General features: G+C 35.4%; 3 protein-coding genes across 3 annotated transcripts; 2 read left to right on the top strand and 1 right to left on the bottom strand.

Moving 5' to 3' along the window:
* Nucleotides 1-1,035: 1,035 nt before the first annotated feature.
* Nucleotides 1,036-2,239, bottom strand: LOC133862764 (protein SRC2-like). The gene has a single exon (XM_062298634.1). It carries the CDS (start codon nucleotides 2,137-2,139, stop codon nucleotides 1,204-1,206), a length of 936 nt encoding a protein of 311 aa, XP_062154618.1. The 5' UTR covers nucleotides 2,140-2,239; the 3' UTR covers nucleotides 1,036-1,203.
* Nucleotides 2,240-8,360: 6,121 nt separating this feature from the next.
* On the top strand, nucleotides 8,361-15,594 carry LOC133864226 (peroxisomal nicotinamide adenine dinucleotide carrier). Its single transcript, XM_062300508.1, has 11 exons — nucleotides 8,361-8,630; nucleotides 8,733-8,810; nucleotides 9,028-9,102; nucleotides 10,357-10,487; nucleotides 10,766-10,820; nucleotides 12,067-12,177; nucleotides 12,859-12,927; nucleotides 12,994-13,101; nucleotides 13,194-13,262; nucleotides 14,506-14,560; nucleotides 15,170-15,594. The coding sequence occupies exons 1-11, from the start codon at nucleotides 8,550-8,552 to the stop codon at nucleotides 15,361-15,363; spliced, it is 1,026 nt and encodes a 341-aa protein (XP_062156492.1). The 5' UTR covers nucleotides 8,361-8,549; the 3' UTR covers nucleotides 15,364-15,594.
* Nucleotides 15,595-16,426: 832 nt separating this feature from the next.
* Nucleotides 16,427-20,214, top strand: LOC133862206 (signal peptidase complex subunit 2). Its single transcript, XM_062297971.1, has 5 exons — nucleotides 16,427-16,618; nucleotides 16,725-16,876; nucleotides 17,268-17,349; nucleotides 19,561-19,703; nucleotides 19,830-20,214. The coding sequence occupies exons 1-5, from the start codon at nucleotides 16,517-16,519 to the stop codon at nucleotides 19,924-19,926; spliced, it is 576 nt and encodes a 191-aa protein (XP_062153955.1). The 5' UTR covers nucleotides 16,427-16,516; the 3' UTR covers nucleotides 19,927-20,214.
* The last annotated feature ends 3,322 nt before the right edge of the window (nucleotides 20,215-23,536 follow it).

The raw sequence follows: 23,536 nt of genomic DNA, 5'->3' as shown, positions 1-23,536 counted from the left end.
GAAATCGCTACTTTTTCAAATTGTTCATTTTACAACCGCTAAACCAGACATGTAGAGGTAAAGAGTCACCTTTGTCCTTTTGTCGCAAGAACTTGTGATCTGACAAATGCAAAGGCAACAATTGACAGTTTAGTTATTATGGAAATGACCCTTCTAAAATACAAACCACAAAAATCTGTTGCCAAATATATAGACCCGAAAAACCTTAGGAAATCACATAAAACAGAAAGAAGGAAACCTTCAAGAAGCTTTACAGAATCTATAGGATTACTTGGTGCTGATATTGGACCATGGAGGCTCAAGGAATGTGGTTATTCCTTTCTTCACGGACTCTGGTTATCTAGTTACTGAAACAATCACTCAAGTTTGAATTTCATTACTGTGGAAGATACATCTCCTATTTTCAGTCTCAAACTGAGAGAATGGATCCGGGTACAGGACCCTAGACTCACAACAGATTTAACCACGATTCTTCAATTTAGTTTTTTTTGTTCCTTATTATAATCCAAAGACAAAACACTTGTCCACATTACTCTACCACAAACTTTCGGTTTCCATTATCAAAACCAGATAACTCAAATGGTTCAATTTCCCGATTCTATACAAGGGTGTTGAGTTAGGCCCAAGCTAAGGTGCTAGAGCTCATCCGAATTTTAACATCGAAAATCAAACAATAGAAATCAGTCACAATGCAAAGCTCTATTATCCATCCTAACTACAGTTAAAGACTCATATATTTGAAGATTGTGACCTAACTACAGTCGAAGACTATTACTTAGTTGTAGTTGAAGAATATTTGTATTATTTTCATTTACCCTAATTCTCTAATAAATAGAAACGTGTTATATTGTAAGCATCACCAAAGAAATAAGAACAAAATGTATGCATAGGTCATATAGACCAAACCACGAAATTCTTTGTGTCTTTATTTATATTCCGCTTTATATTTATTTGTCAATTGCATTATCTTGTCTTTCAGTATGGAATCTATGGCAATGGCAGCTCCCCCTAATTTTCAACATACTCACAACAATGTATGCCAAGCTCGTGAACTTTCATTTATTTACCATAATAAAGTTCATAAACACCAAACAAGTTCCATCCAAACCATTAGAACATATATACACACAAAGATGTACTCTAAAATCAAACCGACATTGGCCACTTACACATTTAACCTCGCCAAGTTCGGTCCCAATTATATCAATAAAAGTCAGTATAATCTGGGTGATAATCGCTCTGATCGTCGCGCGCAGCCATGTCATTCTCGACCCTCTCAGCTATCTTATCCTCCTCATACTTCAATCCCTCTTCCAACGCGAGCCCACCCAATGCTCCAGCGACCGCGCCCACAGCAAGTCCCGTCCCCAGGCCCATTTTCGAGCTCCTGGGCTTTTGCTCATACTGCGAGTAGTCCACCGGGGCAGACGGCCCACTGGACCCGCCAGGCCCACCGTAATTCACGGGCCGATCGAAGAACGGCCTAGGCGGAAGGGGCGGTGGCGGCGCGTTTGAGTAGTATCCGGAGTAGTACCCCGGATAAGTATCAGGATACGAGCTGTACTGGTATGGAGGCGGCGGCGACGGAGAGGGCGCAGGGAGCGGCGACGTGTACGGAGAGGACGGGTATCCCCTGTAGTCACGCGGAGGAGGAATGACAGGGGCACTGGAGTAAAAATAGCTCGGCGGAGGGGCAATATGGTAATCCGGCGGCAGAGGGCGTTCACGAACGCAGAGCTTTACGCGGATCTTGCCCTGGAGACGACCCGAGGGGCGGGTGAGCTCAAATTTTCGGATCCGGTTCTGGTCGTCTGGGCTTTCCAGGTTCTTGAGCGGGACGCGGAGGGTGCCGACCAAGGGCTTGGGTGTCTCGGAGGGCTTGGAGTGGAAGATCTCGAGGGTGAGCACGGATTCGTGGAGTGGGAGGGTGATTGGGAGCGTGAACCGCTCGTTCCAGACGGGATGGGTCGAACCGGAGTCGTCAGACTTGGTGGCGAGCCGGCGGTCCGGGTCGACCCAGAAGACCGCGTACGGCTTGAGCTCGCCGTTCTTCCAGTTCACGTTCTTCAGGTGCTTGGCGGATACGACGGTGAGCTCCAGGTCCAAAGGCTTCGGTGGCGGAGGGCGCGACGAGGCCATGGCGGTCTCTGCTAACGTGCGCAAGAAGGGTGCGTAGGATGATCAATGGAGAGAAGATAAGAGGAAGAGCACGTTGTTTGGTTTGGGAGAAGTAAAGGGAAAGTTTTTAGGCTCCAAATGACCTTCTTGCCCTTGAGGGGTAGTCAGATGGATAGGGATCTGGTGCAGCAGCTAGGGATATGTATATGTGACCCAAAGTGTAATTCATCATCGACTCAATTTGATACCCCAATTCTTTTTTTCTTTGATTAAATTGTAATGTCAAGTGATATACTGCATTTAATATATATGCCGAGTAATTATTATTTTTTTTAAAAAAAAATATGTTTCATATGATCTGATAATTAGGAAAGTATTGTACAATTGCACGCCATATATGGAGAACTCAATTTACATCAAATAAATATTTTCATTCCCTTTTGAAGTTTTGGTGTTTTGTTTTCTTTTTGTAACATGTTATATTATCAAATAAAAATTAGGAAACAAATCATATTTAAATCCTAAATTTTTGCCTGATTTCAATTTAATCCATATGTTATCAATTTTCAACCATCATGATTTTAGGTTTTGTTCATGTTTCAAATAGGTTTATTTGTTACTTTCTTATCAAATTAATGATTTTTCGTCTGCACATGTTAAAGTATTGATTATGTTCTCTTATTTTATGTTATTGATAAAAGTCCTTCAATATATACTTGGGCTCTTGGATAAGAGTCTGTGTGCTTTGACAGCACATATGTCATATACACAATGCAAGCTATGTCGACAAATTTGCCGCGCCAAGTGCCCCATAATTTATACAGCACAAAAAGGGGCGGTTTCACTGCCACAGAGATTGAGGGCATATCTTTTTTTACTCATTGTCAGCATTTTTTTTTATCATGTGGATGACAGGGCACTTGATGTTGCAAAATTGATGTAGGACAAGATCGATTTTCCATCATGTTCATGAGAGGCTCTTATTACCAAGAGGATCTAACTTAACATCAGGATTATTTCTAAACGGGTTTATTTAATAACAATTTTACCGTCGGGCAAAAAGCTACGCCGAATGATTAGTAGCAAGTCGAGATGAAGTGGTTTTATGGTCAGTTCTGAGCCTTAGGTTCCGACGTGTAAACTACCTTAAGGGAAACATGTTATATCAGCGGTACCAAGTGGACATGAGGACAGCTACTATCCGACACTGAAAGTACAAGAGGAAATGCCTATTAGCCTAGTTGATGCCTAGTGGGAAGCTGAGGCAAGACAACGACCTGAGACTGAAACGGCTAGAATATCCCAAAGTCGAGACAACGAAAGTATCTCGAGGTCAAGACGGATATAGTGTTTCGAGGTTGAGACGGCAAGGACATCCCGAGAGTATTCCGAGGTCGAGACGGCTAGAATATTCTGCGATCGGGATGGCCTGAGTATCCCAACTAATATAATTAGAAGATTGCCTAATAATAAAAATTGCCGTATTGACATAGCTAGGAGACTTTCTGAGTTGTCAACTGCCATCAAGGAAAATACCAAGAAGGAAAGAATAGATTATTGACAAATCTCCTGATTCCTCTTTTAGAGGAATCCCATATTTATATTTACGTTGTCGTCAAGTAATATTATAGTTATTATATTTTTCCTAATATGGTCATCCTTTGGCACCAAGTATTTCCCGTTAATTTGGAAATATTATTTGGCACAAAGTATTTCAACAATATGCTTATTTGTGTTTATTTTCAGTCTTAGGAGATTTTATTTCCTTTTGGAACTATTACGGTTTTACTATTAGAGCTACTCCGAAAAAAAATAAATAAATAAATAAGAAGAAAGAATAAATCGAGTTTCAAAAAAAAAAATCCAAAAATATAAAAACTATGAAATTACTATATATTTTTAAAAAAAGTATCTTATAAGCAATATGGTTCAAGAAGTTGACTTTTCTTTTTCCTCTCAATCTAGCTAGCTTGATCACAAAATTTGCATGTGATAATGTATTTGCTATTTTATGTTTCATAAAATTGCATTGGTATCATTCATTTATAAACAGAAACTTCAAACATATCTATAAATTATACGATGGCCGGATGAATCAATTTCAGTTTCAGTTGAAACTCGTCGACCGGTTGGATTATAACAAACAGGGGCGGAGCCACACTATGGCTTGGGGGGCCCAAAGGGCTCCCCAAAAATAAAAATAAAAAAAATCTAAAAAATATATATATATATATATATATATATATATATATATATATATATATATATAATTTTTATCCTTATTCTTTGAAAAATTTGTAGTTTTGGCCCCCACAATTATTTTTTTTCAATTTGACCCCATCAAAGCCTAAAAGCCGGCTCCAACCATGATAACAAAGGATTCTATGGCAAATAGTAAGTTGATTAACATGATAAAAAAACATGAGCAAAAGGCAAACTGGTACTAATCCTGGGTATACGTATACATATATACAAAGCAAACTGCGTACCTAGTAATTAAATTAGTAATGCTTTATTTTAACATCCTTCAGTTCCATGGACACTGCTAAGTACCCTCCAACAGACTTATGCCACCCTTGCCCTTCATCTTTCGCAAGCACAACCCGCTTAGTGGTTTTCTTGTCGAGCATATTTGGTAAAGGGACCGCAGCGCTGCCCACCAAAACTATGCCGCTGGAGGTTTCCGGGTCTCCGTTGTGAACCCGAACCACGTCCAAGACCAACATCTTGTACGGTCCGACCCTACTCAACGGGATGCACTCCTTACTGTTCCAAACCGGGTCGGGAAAGCCTTCGCTTTCCGCCGTCAAGAACTCTTCGCCGGGCTTTATATGGTATATAACACGATAAACCCTGTTGTAATTAGCAGCAAAAGGATTGGTAACAGGGTCGTCGATGCCCGCGGCGTGGTGGATTGTGAGACAACAAACGACGTCGTCCACTATGGATCTTCTGTTATAATATTCAGTTAATGCAGCAGCGAGTCTGAACGCCCCAACCGTTATTTGAAAAGCATCCTCCTCCATTCTATTCCCTCCTCTCTTTCTGGTTGCTGCCGGAGGCAGAAAGATAAAGACAGTCATGGAGTAAATTCGAAAACACGTACGCCAAATAGAAGAAAACGATGATCCCCTTTTATATACAAGAAATCGCTCAGAAATTTGAGCGAAAGTCGCTGTGGATCGAATATGAGTCAATCACGGAGCCAATGTTAGGAGTCTTTATATATCGGAGTGGACCTAAAAGGAATTAGGGTTTTGGAGGAACGGGCCGGACTCGTGAAAATCTTACGAGTCTTCCTTCATAAGCACGGCGGTTGCATATCATGTTTATGGCTAGGGTTCACACATTCTTTTCGTTCTAATTGGTTAAGCTTTCTTTTTAAAATAATAATCTTAATAAAAATTTATATTCGCTAAAAGTGCACTTATATATGTATATATATAGCTATAGCTATAGCTAGGGATAAATCCACACTTCTAAAAAATTTACAAAAACAAAAAATTTATAGGTTTTTTTTTTTTTTTTTTTTAATTTTATTTTATTAATGATTTACATGTTCTTCGACCGGAGTCTACGCCTCATGAAGCGGAGGGCACTAGTTCGAATTTTTCCTCCCCCTCTTGTGTGGACATGTCAAAAAAAAATTATTAATATTTACCCAAAATAAGTCAATGCAACCCGGTCTCTTTCTACTATAACATCGATTAAATGATTTAATTTATTATTTTTCATTAACTTAAATTTTATAAATAAATATTATTTTAATGTAATATTAAAGATTTTGTCCTGAATTTAAACCTATTTATATAATTTATCTCTCATTTCAATTGAATATTTCATTGTTGGACTTTATTTATTAAGCGATAGTTTAAAAGAATATTATAATATTGATTAAAAGATTGAATCCAAACTTTTTGTGATAATTAATGACTAGTTAACACTTTTAAACAAAATCCCGATTATAATTTTCTTGACAATGAAATTACTATATTGTTGTAATTATGATATAATTATTTTAAATTATAATATTAATCTAACAAATTATAATTACATGAAAATTTTGCAAAAAAGAAAGGCCTGGTTTGTTTCAGATTAAAATTTTTTTGGAAAAAGTTTTTTCTATTTTTGAGTTTTTGGCACGGTGTAAAATATTTGTCAACCTTAAAATATTTTTAATTGACTTAGAAAAATAACATTCATGAGGCGTAAAATAGTTTACACTTCTCATATGCGTATTTTATCGTTCGTTCTCCTACACATCAGGACAGACTATTGTGAGAAGGCCTTTATGCTTATGGTGCCAACCTACTTAGGCAAGTCTTGTCTACCCAAACACTCGCCTGAATAGCTGGGCCCCACAATGCCATTCACAATTGTCTGCTTAAATTGCAAGTGATATGCATAGGTGGATAATTGCACTTGATTTAATTTCAATCATACTTCTGAAAGCCTTATATTCTTACACGTTATTTTCCTCTTTGTCGCCTCTCTCTTTCTCACAGCTTCTCAAATTATATAAAAATATAAGAAATAACGAGCCAAATGTGGAAAACATTTTCAATTTAAATAATTTTCCTAAAACTGATTTCAATTGAAAACATTTTACACAAAACAAACGGGGCTAAAGTTTAGAAAAATATTATAGCTATATAACTTATTTACTGTTGGTGTTTACTTGAAAAGTATTTATTTGAATAGATGAAGGTCTGTTTGGATTTGTGATTTTAAAAAGTACGATTTAAAAATAGCAATTTTAAAATGTATGATTTGAAAAAATAATTTTTAAAAATGCAGTTAGACGTTTGGCAAAATCACAGTTTGGCATTTAAAATCATATGTTAGCCTTTAAACTCCATTGCATGCGATCTGAAAAAACAATTTTATGCGTTTTCAAATCATAATTTTTTGAAAACGCAATTTCGATACGATTTATTTTCTGACAAGACGAATTTTTATTTTTATTTTTTAGCTTGTTAGGTTGCACAAGCCATCAAGTCAGAGCATTCATAGCAGTCTCACCAAAATAAAAAGCTATTTTTGTGAGGCAATTTGATGAAAACACGTAAAAACTACTCTCAGCAGCCTCACTACTATAACAAAAAAAAAAAAAAAAAAAAAAAAAAAAAAAATTGGTAAGTGAACAATACTCACTAAAACTATAAAAATTTGGCCATTTCTCTCTCAAGTTGGTTTTTTTTTTTTCATGCACAGCTCTATTTCATTATGCAATTTTTTAGGCTAAAAGTGTATTTTTTTTTTCCTCTTAAACCACAATATTTTCACACTTTAGACATCCAGTGCCGTACACATTTATTGCTCACATATTCCAACAGGTTTTGGGAATTGAATGGACATGTTTGGGTAGCATTTTATTTTTGATTATTTTTTAAAGAGGAATGCTAGAGCTCCTTCTAGTGTTCTTTTGATGTCCATCTAGAATGACATAAATGTAATAAAAAAAATTAAAAAATTGCATCAATGTTATCCAGAATGACATAGATGTAATTTTTTATTACATTTATGTCATTCCAAATGGAATCCAGAAGAACATTAGAAGGAATTCTAGTATTCATATTTTTTAAAATCATGTATAGGTAGGTTTTTTAAATTCGAATTCTACTCAAGTTTTATAAAAAAAATTTTAATTTTATCTCGAGTTCTCTAAACCATTCATATATAATTTTAAAAAATAAATTTTTTCAGTGTTCACAATTTTAAATATAGTAAAGAATAATATAATATAATACAAGATACGAGTTGGATAAGAGTTGGATTGAATAGTGTCATTTTATTATTCAGGATGTTGCTTTGCATGATGTAGCTCTTGCTGAGCAAGAGAGCATTAATTTCTTGATCAATAACATCCATATATTTCCTATAAGAAAAAAAAAAACAAATTTTTAAAAATATGACAATTAGAATAAGAAAAATATTCAAAAATATAACTGAAAACATTCAAAAATATTAAATAAAGAAAGAATAAAGAAATCTAAAAAAATATTATTTAAATAGAATAATGATAGTTAATAATTAAAATAATAAGACTGTTGAAGTGCAATAAAAAAGTGACTCACCGTAATAAAGAAAAATAACTTTTAATTATCTAACTAGTAAAATTTAGAAGGGTTACTTCCATCTTCAATGATGACAAACATCGGTATTTATTTACTTCTTAGAGGATAAAATAGTCATACCGGTAGAAAGCGACCATACTCAACGTCATTAATACTTTCTTGAACGGAACATTCAACCAACGACCCATAGCAGCATAGCGCCATCGGCATGTGTAAATTTGTTCGCTACAGCCAAAATCTGAGATAGTCTCTCTCCCTCTCTGCCTGTGCTGGTCGATCTCCCTTTCTCCCTCAATGCCTCAACGCATTTTCCCGGGAAAATAAGGCCTCTCTCAACAAATTTCCCGAGAAAATATGTCAGACGCTTTGATCAACGGGCTCTCGGGAGCCGGTGGGGGGATCATAGCACAGCTCATCACCTATCCTCTTCAAACCGTATGATCTTTCTTTCCTGTTTTATCTATTCCGTAAGCGTTTACTTCGTTTTGCTTTTTCTTGGGTTTTAGTTTTGTGATTTTGTTGCGGATGGATCTGTAGGTGAATACTCGTCAACAAACAGAGCGTGATCTGAAGAAGGAGAAGAGGAAGCATGGAACCATTGAGTTAATGTTTCAGGTCTCTCTCCCCCTTCTCTCTCTCACTTTCTCTCTGGTTCTTTAGAAAATAATTTAATGTAATCTGTATAATTTTCTCTTCATTTATATTCACTTTGATAGCTGAGAAAATGATTTTTTTTTCCTACTTTTTCTCGGCGACCAAACGGAACCTTACTTTTTTTATTAGTTATTTTTTTGTTACTTTATTTGTATTCTGTAATTGGAAAAATATGTAGGTGGTAAAACAAGAGGGATGGGGGCGGTTGTACGGAGGGTTAACGCCGTCACTAGCGGGCACAGCTGTGTCTCAGGTGAGCGCATTCTGTAATTAATTACCTTTAGTTGCTATTGCTTCATAGTAATGTTGTTGTAACTCTATTTTTTTCGAAGTGATTATTGGCGACCTTTCAAATTGAGTTGGTTATGTTATACAAATTATTAGGCACCGAACACAGCTGTTTGTCAGGTTACCTGAACAAAACTGTGCGTATATGATGTAAATTTTGTTGTGACTAGCGTGTATTTTGGTTTTCAAAGCATATGGCATGTGGTCCCGTGGACCGTGGAAAATGTGCCATTATTTTGTTCATTTCATGTGACATGTTATCTGCACCGGCCTCAGTTTTTAGGTTGTCTTCTCCGCCTGAAAGACCAATTGTCCATTACAATCATGTCAATTAATTAATAATTATATTTATATTTATATTATTTTTTATAAGTAACTGAACTTCTTTAAAAACCAAAAGATTCACCCAAATACACATGACATATACAAGCAAAACAACTAACCCAAAAAAGATAAAAGAGAAAAAAAAGAAAAAAGAAGAAAGTCATGAAAATTAGAAATATGAAAACAATCATGGACAGTCATCCAATGAAAAAGGGAATTAAGAAGAAAGTCTTTAACCCCGCCTTCGGTCATTTTTTTTTTCCTCTCCAAATATACCACATCAAGCAGAGCAAAGATCGCTCACTTGACGGGGCATGACCAACACTAAATTGAACAAGCCAAAAGATAGTTCCATAAGGCACTAGCTGTCTTGCAATTGAGTAAGAGGCGGTCAACGAATTCCCCACTCTTCCTACACAAGCAATACCAATCTACCACAATGATATGCCGCTTCCATAAGTTATCTAGAGTAATGATCTTACCTAATGTGGCCGACTAAGCGAAGGATGTCACTTAATGCTGAGCCCAAGCATTTGAAATGTCAGTTTTTGGTTTAATTAGAAGGTACTGGTTGATTTCTGAAGACTTGGGATCAGATTTTAATGGATTGGAGAATACTATCTCCAGTTGTATAGACTATGTGCCTAGTGGATCTCCAAACTGCATATCATAGTCGTTATGTTGTCTTCTAATGACTATGTAAAGGGAGAGAGAGCTCGTTTTTAAGTTCAATTATGGAACTCGTTTTGAAGACAAGCCAAATATTTTGTGGTTTCTTTCCTTGGACTGAATATTATTATGGTGAGGTTGTGTATTAACTTACATTCCAAAAATCTGTATCTTTAGTTTATTTATGTTTCTGATTTCTTATATACTTGCAATTTTTATGGTACAGGGTGTTTACTATTATTTCTATCAAATATTCAGGAACAAGGCTGAGGCTGCTTCGCTTAAACGTATGAAAATAGGGATTGGTGATGGATCGGTTGGAATGTTTTCATCACTTGTGGTCGCTGCTTTATCAGGGTGATCTATTTTGTTTTTGGAGTTACAATATCTTAAATTATTTATATTTCCCTGACTTTTATTCACAAATTATGTGGGTGATTGACTTTGGTTATACAATTTAGGGCTGAACAATCATTGTTTCTTACTATTCCCCCAAGAATAGCTGTAAATCCTTAAGTGCCCCCAACAATCACTTGTGTATAGTAGTTGCTGCATTGTCTTCTTCCTTTTGATTATTTCTTTTCAATTCATGTAATTTTCTGCTCAAAAGTTGCTTGAAAAATTCCTTTTTGTAGGTGTCTGAATGTGCTTTTGACAAACCCTATATGGGTAATTGTTACACGAATGCAGGTAAAAAGCAAATTGACATAAGCCTCAAATTTCTTTCATGATAACATGTGAGACAAAATTTTGATTTCCACATATGTTACCTTTGCTCTTTTCTTGTATTATTTTGATGATTTACTTCGGCAAAAACTTACTTTGGAAAATATTATTGGAACTTCAGCTGATTAAGTTTTTCTGTGTCTACTTTCTTAGCAATTCTCATGACCTGTGAAATCATAATCTTGATAGTGTTCTAAGTATCAGAAGTTGGGAAGCCAATCTATTCGTTCTGTTTAGATCATAATAGGTGTTAAGTCTACATTGGTTCCTTGAGTGGTAGTTTATAAGGGTGTTCATAGGTGGTAAATTACAAGGGTGTTCATAGGTATTAAGTCCTACATTGATTCCTTACTAGGTGAAACTGAGCTTCATAAGTGATTCTACTTAACTCCAATGGCAACTTGATTAGTTTTTTTATAGTGTTATTGCAAATGTTCCTAGTGCTTTCCTTGGATCGTGACAAATGGTATCAGAGTAACCTAGTAACACAATGTGATGTTGAAGCATTGCATGATGCATGCTCTGACGAAGACGTCAAAGATTTGAGTGGGGGAGAATTATGACACACTTGAAAGTTAGTTCCAGAATGGAAAGATGAATTGCTCATATTGAGTGGGTGGATTATAAAGGTGCTCGTGGATGCTAAGTCACATTGGTTTCTTACTTGGTGAAACTAAGCTTTATAAGTGATTCTAAGGAACTCAAATTATAATTTGATTAGTCATGTTAGATTAATTGCACAGATGTGGCTAATGCTTTCTATGGGTCGTGACAGATCGGGGAAGTTGCCATGAATTTGGCAAGCTAGGGTGAATTTTGTAAATTCTTTTATGCAAAGCTTTGCCTGATAGCTAGAAAGTACTCCAATTAAAATGCATGATACTAGCAAAAAAGTATCTCTTAATTCCTGTTTTTAATTCTGTATCCTCATGGTTTTTATATTCTTTCAAGATTCTGAAATACCCTAAAATGTCAGAACCTTCATGCTCTTCTTTCAAAATTTTGGAAGTTTTTGATATGCATTTTTTTTTAATGTAAATAACTAATTTGATCATGAATGCTCTAAATTGAACAAACAGAAACATAATCCCCCACACACAAAAAAAAAATTATACTTTTTGCGAGTCTAGGAATTTAGTCTTTTTTATTTTTATTTATTTATTTATTATTATTATTATTATTTTATCACTTAACGAGGTTTGCCTAGCAGACACATACAAAAATCTCAAAGAAGTCCCTCCCTGGTCAGACGCAGTCTGTAACTCCAGATGAAACAATTCCTGCTGCAAGTGAGCTTCCTCCCTTTGGAACCGGACATGCGGTAGGTACAATCATTTTTTTAAAGAGTTTTCCCCTTTTAAAGGGGTTGGATGACATTAGAGCTTATAAGATTACTCCTCCTATTGGTTTCAAACTTCTATACAAGATGTATGAAAGCATTCATGATTGCATCATATTTCACCTAAATGGATCATAATTATCCTCTGCTGGAGGATATGCTATGAGGACATGACAGTAATTCGGATGTATTTTACATTTCTGCTGGATTGATAAATTGAATTTGTCATCATTGTTGCTGTTGTCCAATAGATTTGATGCAGATTGGTCAGCCAATCGAATGTTGAAGACAGAAATAGAAACGAAAGAGAAGATTGGACATTTACAAACATAGAATTTCAAGTGTCAATACTGATTAATTGCATCTCAGAATATTGAAAGTAGTTTGTAGGGAGTGAAGAAAACGAGGAGAAAAGGAATAGTAAATTGATTAATGTGGAGAAAAGTAGTGCTCCAAACGATTTTTTTATTTTTTTTTGTCATTTGCTGGGTTCTGGCGATTGCAGATAGCTTGCATTATTATGTCTTATGTAAGCATAAAATTTTGGATGGGAGGCAAAGTTGTTTTGCTGTTGGCTTCTTTATTGACTTAAGTTTTGCAATGCAGATGACGTGGGCTTTAATGCCTCTTTCTATTTTATATTCTAATGAGGAACATTTACAGATTCAAGAAGTCTATGATGAAGCTGGAGTTTGGGGTTTCTGGAAAGGTGTATTCCCGACATTGATCATGGTACGTGAGAAGTGGCTCTTATATGTGCTAAGGGACATCACTGATTCTTCCTGCTATTGATCGCAGGTGAGCAATCCTTCCATACAGTTCATGCTGTATGAAACTATGTTGAAGAGGCTGAAGAAAAGACGTGCCTTAAGTAGGATGGGCAACAATGGAGTGACTGCTTTAGAGGTTTGGATTCAGCTCTTCCATGCTCCTCCCATATTGCTTTCCATCCCTTAAAATGTTAGTTTTTTAGCTGACAAAATGCCTGATTTTGGTAGATATTTCTTCTTGGTGCTTTGGCGAAACTTGGAGCTACTGTTGTGACGTATCCTCTTTTAGTTGTTAAGGTATATGAATCAGCTTCTAGAAATGAATGCCTATGAAGCAGTGTTGACTTAAGTCATAACTTGAATGGATAGCAATTAAGCTCACAAAATCTTGTTTTGGACCGCTCTTTGCCAACTTAAACCCTGTGAAGTTGATTGAAAAGTCTGAAATTCCTGACTTATTTTTAAGGGTTAAATACCCTATTGGTACCTAAGTTTTAGGCTTTTTTAAATTTAGTATCTCAGTTTTCATTTGTTTCTTAGGTGGTACCTGAGTTAAGAGTAAAAACCCGTTTGGTACCTCAGTTACATTTTCCGTCAAAATATTAACAGCTCGTCACGTGTCAACCTTAGTAGTTGACACGTGGCACTATATAAAAAAATAAAAAAATAATTAAAAATAACAAAATAATAATTTAAAAAAAAAATTTGAAAAAAAGAAAACAAAAGTGAAGAGGGGTGGCTCATGGGCAAACCCTCAAAGGCCACACTCAAGGGCCAAAACCCATCAATAATTTTTTTTTTTTTCTTGCCATGAGTGGGGTGGTTCGGCCACCCCAGACCAGCCAAGGGGGTGGCTCTTGGCCAAAATGGGGGTGACCGGCCACCCCCCTTCTTTTTCTTAAAAAAAAATTAAAAATTAAAAATTTATTATTTTTAATTTATTTTTAAAGATTTTATTCTTTTTATATAGTGCCACGTGTCAACTGTGACACGTGGCGGGCTATTAATATTTCGACGGAAAATGCAACAGAAATACTAAATGGATTTTTATCCCTAACTCAAGTACCACCTATGAAACAAATGAAAACTCAGGTACTAAATTTAAAAAAGCCTAAAACTTAGGTACCAATAGGGTATTTAACCCTATTTTTAATAACTAAAGCTTAAGTGGCTATGTTAGTTCCTCTCAAGTGTTTTCTCCTGTCCTGTTTTTAAATTTTAGCAACTTGTTGGTTTTGGCTAGCTGAGACAAAAGTTTGTTTCACAGTAAGCAAGAGGCAACAGAAATTTGTCCTTGAAACGAAGGGAAAAACTGGCCAATACTATAGGTTATTCAGCAGATATCTTGGCTGAGATTTAGCTTGATGGGTAGAACTGGAAAGAGAAAATGTTTCTCTAAAGCATTTGGTGGTGAGATTGAATATGAAAGCAGGAATACTAACCTTGTTTCTGTCCTTTAGTTGAAATAACCTTGTAAGAATATATATATATTGAAAAATGTTGATCTATTCAAATTTTCACTAATACTCTTCCATTGCAGTCAAGGCTTCAAGCAAAACAGGTTTCTACTGGAGATAAAAGGCATCATTATAAAGGTTCGAATTCTTTTGGTGATTCTTACTTGAACCATTTATTCTGAGAATATCAATTCCTATTGTTGTAAGTCTTATCTGCAGCATGATCCTGTGTATGATAGACACAAAAGAATATGTAGCCCATTATTGGTTGGGTTTTCCATGAAATATTGGCTCTTCTATGTGATTTTTATTAATAGTAGATTGGTCAATTCTGCACAGGTCAATCTTGTTCAAGAGGCTACGTTGGTTAAAATTTTAGTTTTTTCTTCTCAAAACAAAAACATTAACATACAATTCAAACACAGAACACTCTTAAAAGAGTAATGCTATATATCTTGTCAATATCTTACTATGCCAACGTGGTTGTTACAATCTACCATTAGATTAGCTCTTGTTAAAAGAAAAAAAAAATTTGAATTGGCATTGTCACATCAGCATAGTAGGATAGTGATGGGATATTGGTGTGGTATATAGCATTATTGCTAAAAAACAAAAGACATTATTGAAAAACCACCCCTCAAAATACATTAATATATAAACAGAGCCAATTCCTCATGTCTGTTAGATATTTTCTTGAGTAGATTTTAACCAGGTTGTGACGTTGCATATCTTTCATTCCTTATTCAGGAACACTGGATGCAATTCTAAAGATGATCCGCTATGAAGGGTTCTATGGCTTTTACAAAGGGATGAGTACAAAAATTGTGCAAAGCGTTCTTGCTGCTGCTGTTCTATTCATGGTTAAGGAAGAACTTGTGAGGGGTGCTCGGTTCTTGCTTTCCAAGGATGCTATTAACACACTGAAATCAAAGCCTCCATGATTCCTCCTCTCGCTTTTTTATTTTTTCTCGGCACAATCTTTGTTGGGTGTCATTTGGATAAATCTTTATAAGTGCATTCCAGCACTTGTGATAAAGATTCTGTTATATTCGTTAGACTTCCTAGACGTTAGACGTTGAAATGCCTCTGATTTATTCATGCAATATCATTATCCCTTTTGTAAAAACAAATGGAATCAGAAATCTAATAAATTTATTTTTTTTGGGATAGCAGATTTTGATATTTGTTTCTATTCCTGACACCTTAATTGTTTCTTTTAAATTAATTTATTGCACTCGTTCATCTAAAAACCCTTTTTTTTTTTTATTGTTTATAAGTTTTAATATTGGGTCGAATCCCATTTTAGGACACCACATTCTTCCTCAATTGTTTTAGTCTTGTACTCTTATATAAATTACAGGGTTGGGCTATTTCTCTTTTTTGTGCAAACAATATATGGTCTGATGCGAACAATTCAAATTCATTATATATATTATAAATCTTTTATAAATTGATGTGGAAGTTTATGCGATTCTTGTTGCATCGATTACTAAAAAATAGATTATGACATGAGAATTTATATATAATACTTATTAATATTTACAAATTAACATGACAATTTACGTGATACTTATATAATGTTACGGTGAGATAGTGGTATGAAATATATAATATTACTATTTTTTTTTAACTTTTATCTATTGACTTTGAGGAATGCTATATAGTATATATTACACTTACCTCTCATCTTTATTTTATTGAATCTGATGTGTCGTTAACCTTTTAAATTACATTATTGCAAAAAAAACAAGAAACAAAAAAAAAAAAACAAAAACATAAACAAAAGCTGAATGTTACTAGACCACGCATGGCCTCTTCAATCACCACCAGCGGCCAGGGCCACGGCATAACGGAATATTAACCTTACCATCTTCGAACAGGCGCATTACGCAGCCGGCATAGGGTACAGCATAAAATACCTAAAAAGATCAAAATATAAACCCTTTCAAGTTTTAATTTTTTTTTTATTTTATTATATATATATATATATATAAAGTTACCCTTTCAAGTTTCAAGCACGCATAGACAAGGTTCAGCTCCCCCTGCCCCCTCTCAATTGTCTCCCATTCCTGAGTCTCCCCATTCCTCCCAAACATGCAAGAAAAGAAACCAGAAACGGCAGCCAAAAACCCTAAGAAGGCCAATCTCTTAGACCACCACTCTATCAAGCACATCCTCGACGAGTCCATCTCCGAGGTAAATCAAGAAAAAGAAAACCCTAACTCGCTCTTTCTTCTTATAGATCCGTTATCATATTCTTCTTTTTATTTTTTATTTTCTTTTTTCAATTTTCTTTGAATAGATCGTGACGGGTCGTGGTTATGCGGAAGACGTGAGGATGAGTAATGTAAGACTGGTGATGGGAACGATCATAATTATCATTGCTCTGGTGGCTCAGTTCTACAAGAAGAAGTTCCCTGAGAACCGGGATTTTCTCATCGCCTGCATCGTATTATATCCTTTTTCCTCGCATGAGGTTTTTTAGGTGTCAATTCTCTTTCTGTTACCGTTAATATCTGTTTGGTTGCTGAGGAGATGTGGAACGAGAAAGAGAAAGGGACATTTGGCCTTTTTGGTTTCAGGTTTTCAAAATCTTTAGTTTTATTGAGAATGTGTCCGCTTTGTTCTTCGATCTCGCTTATTTGTAAAAACTGGAAAGGAAATCAATGAAGAACAATTTGCCAAATTTCACGGTTTGGGACCTGAAAAGAAAGAAAAGAACAAATAATTTTTTTCTATCTTTCTTTCTTTTCTTGCTCTTTTGACAGTCAAATGGAAGCATATGATATGGTATGTTATGCCATTTTACTCATTTTCTAGCTTGTTTGATCCTTGACTCTGGCAAGTATATAGTCTTCAATGGGTTGTTGCAGCTGATCTTATACACAAAGGAGAAGAATGCGATTCTGTTTACCTATCCTCCTGCGGTAAGATCTCTTTTGAGATGGAAAGTTTGCAATTATACTAGACAATGTGTTTTAATTTAGAGATACAGTTTTTTTTTTTTTGATGCAATATATTTGCTAATATAAATATTGGTCAGTTTTCTCAACAATTGTTTGGCTACCGTAGTTTTCACAAACATTTAATCACCATCCTAAGTTTCAGATGGTAACAAAGTTTCAGTAGCTCTATTTTTTATTTGCAAGTATTGTGCTAGAAGTGTTTATGTATACATTTTATGGAGTTTAACAAAACCGAAATCCTTCGGAATCAACTGATATCCTCAATAACTGGCGTCATCATTGTGTTCACATCAAATAAAGCGATAACCTGCTTGAAACTTGAAGGAGTATCTGTTAGAAGGTATATATTTGTGCAAAATTTGTAGAAAGTGTCCAATACCCTGCCTGATGAGCCCGTTTGTGCTTTTGCCAATAGCTCTGTACAATAATTTTTAGAATTTGGACAGGGATAACTGGATACTTGATATTTGCATTCTTGAATGGGTTGAGGAGAAATGAGCTGTAAAGTTAGTCCCATAGATGTTATTTTTCTGCAAAATTCTTCCAATGATGTTTTATGTATGTTAGATTGGTTAAAAACCAAAGGTTTCTAATGCAATTAATCTTCCATCACAGTTTATTTTTCAGTAGCAATCTAGCATTATCCCCATGAAGATACTTTCATGTGAGCTATAAGTTCTTAAGTAGATTCTAAATCCTTCGATAATTGCTTGTGAAAATACTGAGTCTGCGGGCATAAGATAGTCGAATGAAGGATAGTTGCTGAATCATCAGAGTTTAGTTTTCTTGGTGACATACTGTATGCTTCAAACTATCACAACTTAAAACATCATTCATATAATGTATAGCTTCTTGTACTCATGGCTTCATACTCTAGTGGTGTCTTAATGGTAAAAGGCCCAGGGTTATACATGAAAACTTATTCATAAAAAAAGATATGAAAATGTATCATATCTACTTCTACTGGCTGTCTGTGCCAACAACACGTGCTTCCTCTCTGTAGTTATGAATGGGGGCCCGTATTCGAGATTACATATTTTGTTCAAGGGAGGGAATGCATGCAAGGTAGGGCATTAGAAGTAGTCGTGCTCTTCTTTAGAAAGACAATGTACTAGCACGAGTTGGTTAGGAGAAGACATGATGGCCTGTAGACAGCTCTCAAAATATTCCCGAGTGATTGAGATGTTGGGTTAAATTATGGAGTTTCTGTGCTAACTCGTATTGCTTCTGAGGTCTCCTTTTTGGGGATAGTAGCTCTAGTTAGAGGTCTGATGGGGTTTATTTTGGTTAGCAGTGTTTGGTAATTATGATTATGAATTGGTGGGACTTGGATTGGTTGTCCTGAAAAAGCTGGAAGCAAGAGTACCAGCACAACTTGGTGCATTTGTAGTATAGATAATACAAGAATCTTTAAATAGAGAGACCAGTTTTGATAAAGCTCAAAGTATGTGACAAGTCTTTCTGAGACCAATGTTGATTTTGAGGTCTCCACATTCATCCATGAAGAAGAGTCCCTTTTTGGAGGTTTTGGATATTGTTTTATCTAACTTCAAGTATTTAGGGCCTTTGGATACCTCCTGTGTGTAGGAACCTTTATGGTCTAATACTCTACCCGTGCGTTAGAAAGATTATTGTTTAAACAACTCGGAAGGTTTGGGCATCTCTTAGTTCCTATTATAGATTTGAGAATTTAAACTATGTTTATTGTTTATTTCTAGATCTTTACATTACGAACTTAGCACCCCTTTTGAGGTCTAGCCTTCATGGTTTTCTTGAAGCCACCAGTAAGCTCATGAGTCATAAATCTTAGTATGCATTACCTCCTTTTCAAGGCTACAAACTTGTGCTTGATCCGAAGAGAAGTAAAAACAAGGCAAGCTCTCTGAATATTTGCTTCTTGAATAAATCAACAGGTTTATTAAACAAGATCCGGCTCATGAAATATATATTTTAAGACTCCATTTGATTACCTCGCCTAAATTTGAATTATGTGTCAATGTTCACTAGTTCAAAAATCCCCTTCCCCTCCCCTTGTGTCCAATTACTTATAAAAATTAAAAAAAAAAAATTATGTGTCAATGTCAACCAAATTTGTCTCACGTAACTTCAGACATATTGAATGTGTTATAAAATTTATTTGTCCTTCATCTTTGTTGTAATTTCTCTGTACAGGAATCGTTTACCAGCACTGGCTTGGTGGTGTCTTCCAAATTGCCAAGATTTTCAGATATGTACACACTTACCATAGCAAGTGCAGATCCTAAATCAATTTCTGCAAATGAACCTGTACATCTTACCAAAAGTGTTACTCAATGGTCTCTCTCTCTCTCTCTCTCTGCGTACACGTGCACACAAGCACACAAATTGACTTTTTTTTTTTTGAGGTTTGAACTGCATCCGTATATGCCTTTTACATTTTCTGGTCTCTTGTGATGTTACAGGTTCACCAAGGATGGAATTTTGGTGGAGGGCCTATTCTGGAAAGATGTTGAAGGATTAGTAGATCAATATGCTAGAGAACCAAAGAAGAACAAGTGATTTGAAGATCGTAAAAATGATCTTCCAGTTCCGGGGAGACTTAGCTTCAGACGTTGTCTGATAGGACAGTGGTTGGCAGAAAGAACTCTAGTTATATGTCGACGTGACTAAGATGTTCCTCATTGACATCATGGTTTTTTTTTTTGCACTGATAAACGTAGAGCCGAACTAAGGGAATTAAAATCTTGTCAGCCTTATAAGACAATTTACTCCATTATAGTCGATTCAGCTAGTGAAACCTGGAATATTTGCCATCTATTTATCTCAAAAAATTTCATTTTCTCTTCAGTATTCTCCCCACTTCTGATGATAGTCAAGCTTTTGCTACTGTCTAATGCTGTATACTATGCATGGGTCAGATGGTTTTCACTATCTAGTTGCTTTTTAATCGAAAATTTTACTGCCAGTCTTTGATTCAATGCTGAGATGGGTGTGGATCAAGGATCATGCACAATTTAATTTGTGGCTAATTAGATTTCTTCTTAGTATTGCCATATGCCATCTTTCCCCTCTTGACTCTTCATGGCAGCTAGAAACTTGGCAGTACATGTTCGGCGTGGAGCTCACGTTGCCCTCGTCGCTCCCAGTTTTGCTTTGTACCAACTTCTTGATGTATGATGCATGCATTCACAATATCAGCCAATTGTTTTGCCAATGCGAGAGAGAAGGGTGTGTTGTGGATTGAAATCTTCTTTTATTAGGCTGTTTTAATTTGGGTAACGGGGTTCACTTGTTTTGGGCAGGTAGGTTTTGCATCCTAGATTGTCTAGCCACAAGTGGGATACGTAGCTTTTTCTACTTTAGGTTCAAATTTCTATGAAATTCAGACAAACTAATAACAACAAAATCTGGATCCCTGTAGCTTTTCCTATTTTAGGTTCAAATTTCTATGAAATTCAGACAAACTAATAACAAACAAAATTTGGATCCCTGTAGCTTTTTCTATTTTAGGTTCAAATTTCTATGAAATTCAGACAAACTAATAACAAAAAAATCTGGATCCCTGTACCTTTTCCTATTTTAGGTTCAAATTTTTATGAAATTCAGACAAACTAAAAACAAAAAAAATCCAGATCCGGTGAGATGCTCCTTTTGGCTTGTCCATTTGAAAATTGAAATGGAGTTATGCTATTTGCACAAGGCTGGTTTTCTCTTGAATTTGAATCTGGCAATTCGTTGAAGAACCACTAATTCTTTTTATCGGAGCAGGGAACCTCGAGTTCAATAAGTGGTATGTTTGACAAGTGAGTGAACAGAACATAATAGTGGAAAAAGAATTTTTGAGTTAATAAAAAGTGATACATGTGATATAAAGTGAAAAGAATTTATATAGAAAAGTGAAAAAAAAAAAATTGTATTGTAGTGAATTTTTTTATTTAAATAGCAATAAAAAAATTATTAATGCGATATAAAAAATAAAAATAAAATAAAAATATTTTGAAGTTAATTGTTTTTGAAAAATATGAAAATAAAGTTAAAAAAAATTATATTGCTTACCAAACAAGGCTTATTCTTTTCTTTCAGCACGGCCTCCCTCACATATGAGGTTCATCATATGATGGGAGAGGGGGGTGTGTGAAAGAAAGAAGTCATTGTTGATGCACATTAGAGCTTGACTTCGGAGTCACATGCCAGAAGGGGAAACATTAATCATGGTAGCAGATACTAAAAGGAGTTGAAAGTTAGGCTAAAAGTGGAGCATATGCCCAGCATATGCCCATTAAGTCTATTCTCATCTCTCTGTCGCTCCCTTCCCCACTCTTGTCGCTGGGCAATTTTTCTACTATGTTTTTACTTGACATGATTGATGTTAGGCAATTATCTTTTTGGAAAAGGTACACATTACCCGTTAGGGGTGGGCAGGACCCGCAAAAAAAAGATCCGCACCGCAAACCCGACCCGACCCGCCTAGCAAAAACACTTAATCCGCATAATATATTCGGATTTCGTTTCAGTTTTTAGCAAACCGCACGGTGCGGTGCGGTTTGCGGGTCCGGATTTTTCAAAATCCCGGGGACCCGCCCCCCCCGCCCCGCACCGCACCGTGTAAACAAAAAATAATAAATAAAATATATTTTAAAGTCCTTAACCCTAGCATTCCCTAAACTAAACCTCCTTTTTTTTTTTTTTTTTTTTTTCCTTTCTTTTCTTCTAGCGCCGCACTCTTCCTTCTCTCTTCATCTTTCATTTTTTCTTCTTGCACTACTCCTTCCTCTTCACGAACCTCTCAAGATCTTCGAGTCCATGGCGAGCATTGCGAACATTGCGGGGTGGTCAAGGTTGCTGGAGGTCCACAGGCAAGGTTCCTGTACATGCTCTTGTAGCTGACAGTGAAGATCTTCAAGGTCTTTTTCTCCGGCACTCCGATCTGTATCTCTTTGAGTCTCTGTTTTGTTCCTTAAAAAATATTTCGAGATTTCAGTTGAGAAAATATTTTGGTATTTCTTTCTTATGAAGTTTTTATTTTGTTGTTTGGTTTGTGAATTGTGAGTGGTATCCTGTTTGGTTGGTGAGAAAATGTGAGAAAATAAAAGAAAACCAAATATTTAGAGATTCAGAGAGGTCTCTTGACTCTCTTCAACAAAACCTGCTACGCCCCGCAAACTCGCACCCCCGCCCCGCACGTACCCGCACTGCACGGGGTTCCCTCAAAATAAGGGGTTCACGGGTCTAATTTTTCCAACCCGCAGGGGTGCGGGGCGGGGCCAAAAAGGGCGGAAAACCGCCCCGCCCCGCCCCATGCCCACCCCTATTACCCGTTACGTCAAATTACGTAACTTTATTGTGAATATTTCTCTTAAATTATTAATTATATCAATATTTTTTTAAAAATTATAAAAAAATTGTTAATATAATAAAATTATAAAAAAAAAAAACATAAATTATAAATTATATAAAAAAAAAATCTAATATATATATATAACAAAACAAAACAGAAAAATGAAAAGAAAAAATAAAAAAACTGGGATTTCTTCTTTTTTTTTTCGATTTTTTCAAAAAAAAAAAAAAACTGCCATATAAATTGTATGGCAGTTTGAAATAGATATTTATACTTTTTTTTTTTTTTTTTTTCCTTTTCTGAAAGTAAAGTTGTGGAGTAATTACCTCTTACCTTTCAACCAAGCAATAATTTAGATGAATACTTTATTTAATCTTTCTAAAAGTTAACATGGAATTATACCATAATCTATTTTATAGATCAAACACATAAGATAATAATACAAGGACAAAAATTTCTCATACACTGTATTAGAGAAATTTCTTCCAATCAAGTCCATAAATTTATCATGTGTCTCTGTAAAAACATTTTTCTTTTTTAATTTGCATGTGAAAAGTATACAATTTTTTAATTAGCTTCTCACATGCTCGAACGGTAATACAGATTGGGTTGATAGATAATTTGCTTTAACTCAATTTAAAAGAAATAGGTGTCCATAATATAATATGTAATACATAACAAGAGGTGCAAAAGGTTTTTTTCCCCATCAGTTTGTGTAAATATCCATTTGTAAGAAACGTTCATTTATATAATCCAATAGAACATCTTGATTGTTTCAACAAGAAAAGGTATTGCTAGCTTGATTGCAAGGAAGGGTTATAGTAATTTTAG

Source organism: Alnus glutinosa, chromosome 3 (assembly GCF_958979055.1).
Source record: "Alnus glutinosa chromosome 3, dhAlnGlut1.1, whole genome shotgun sequence".
NCBI lineage: Eukaryota > Viridiplantae > Streptophyta > Magnoliopsida > Fagales > Betulaceae > Alnus > Alnus glutinosa.
Note: the sequence above shows the minus strand (reverse complement) of the source record. Positions and strands in the feature narration are given on the sequence as shown.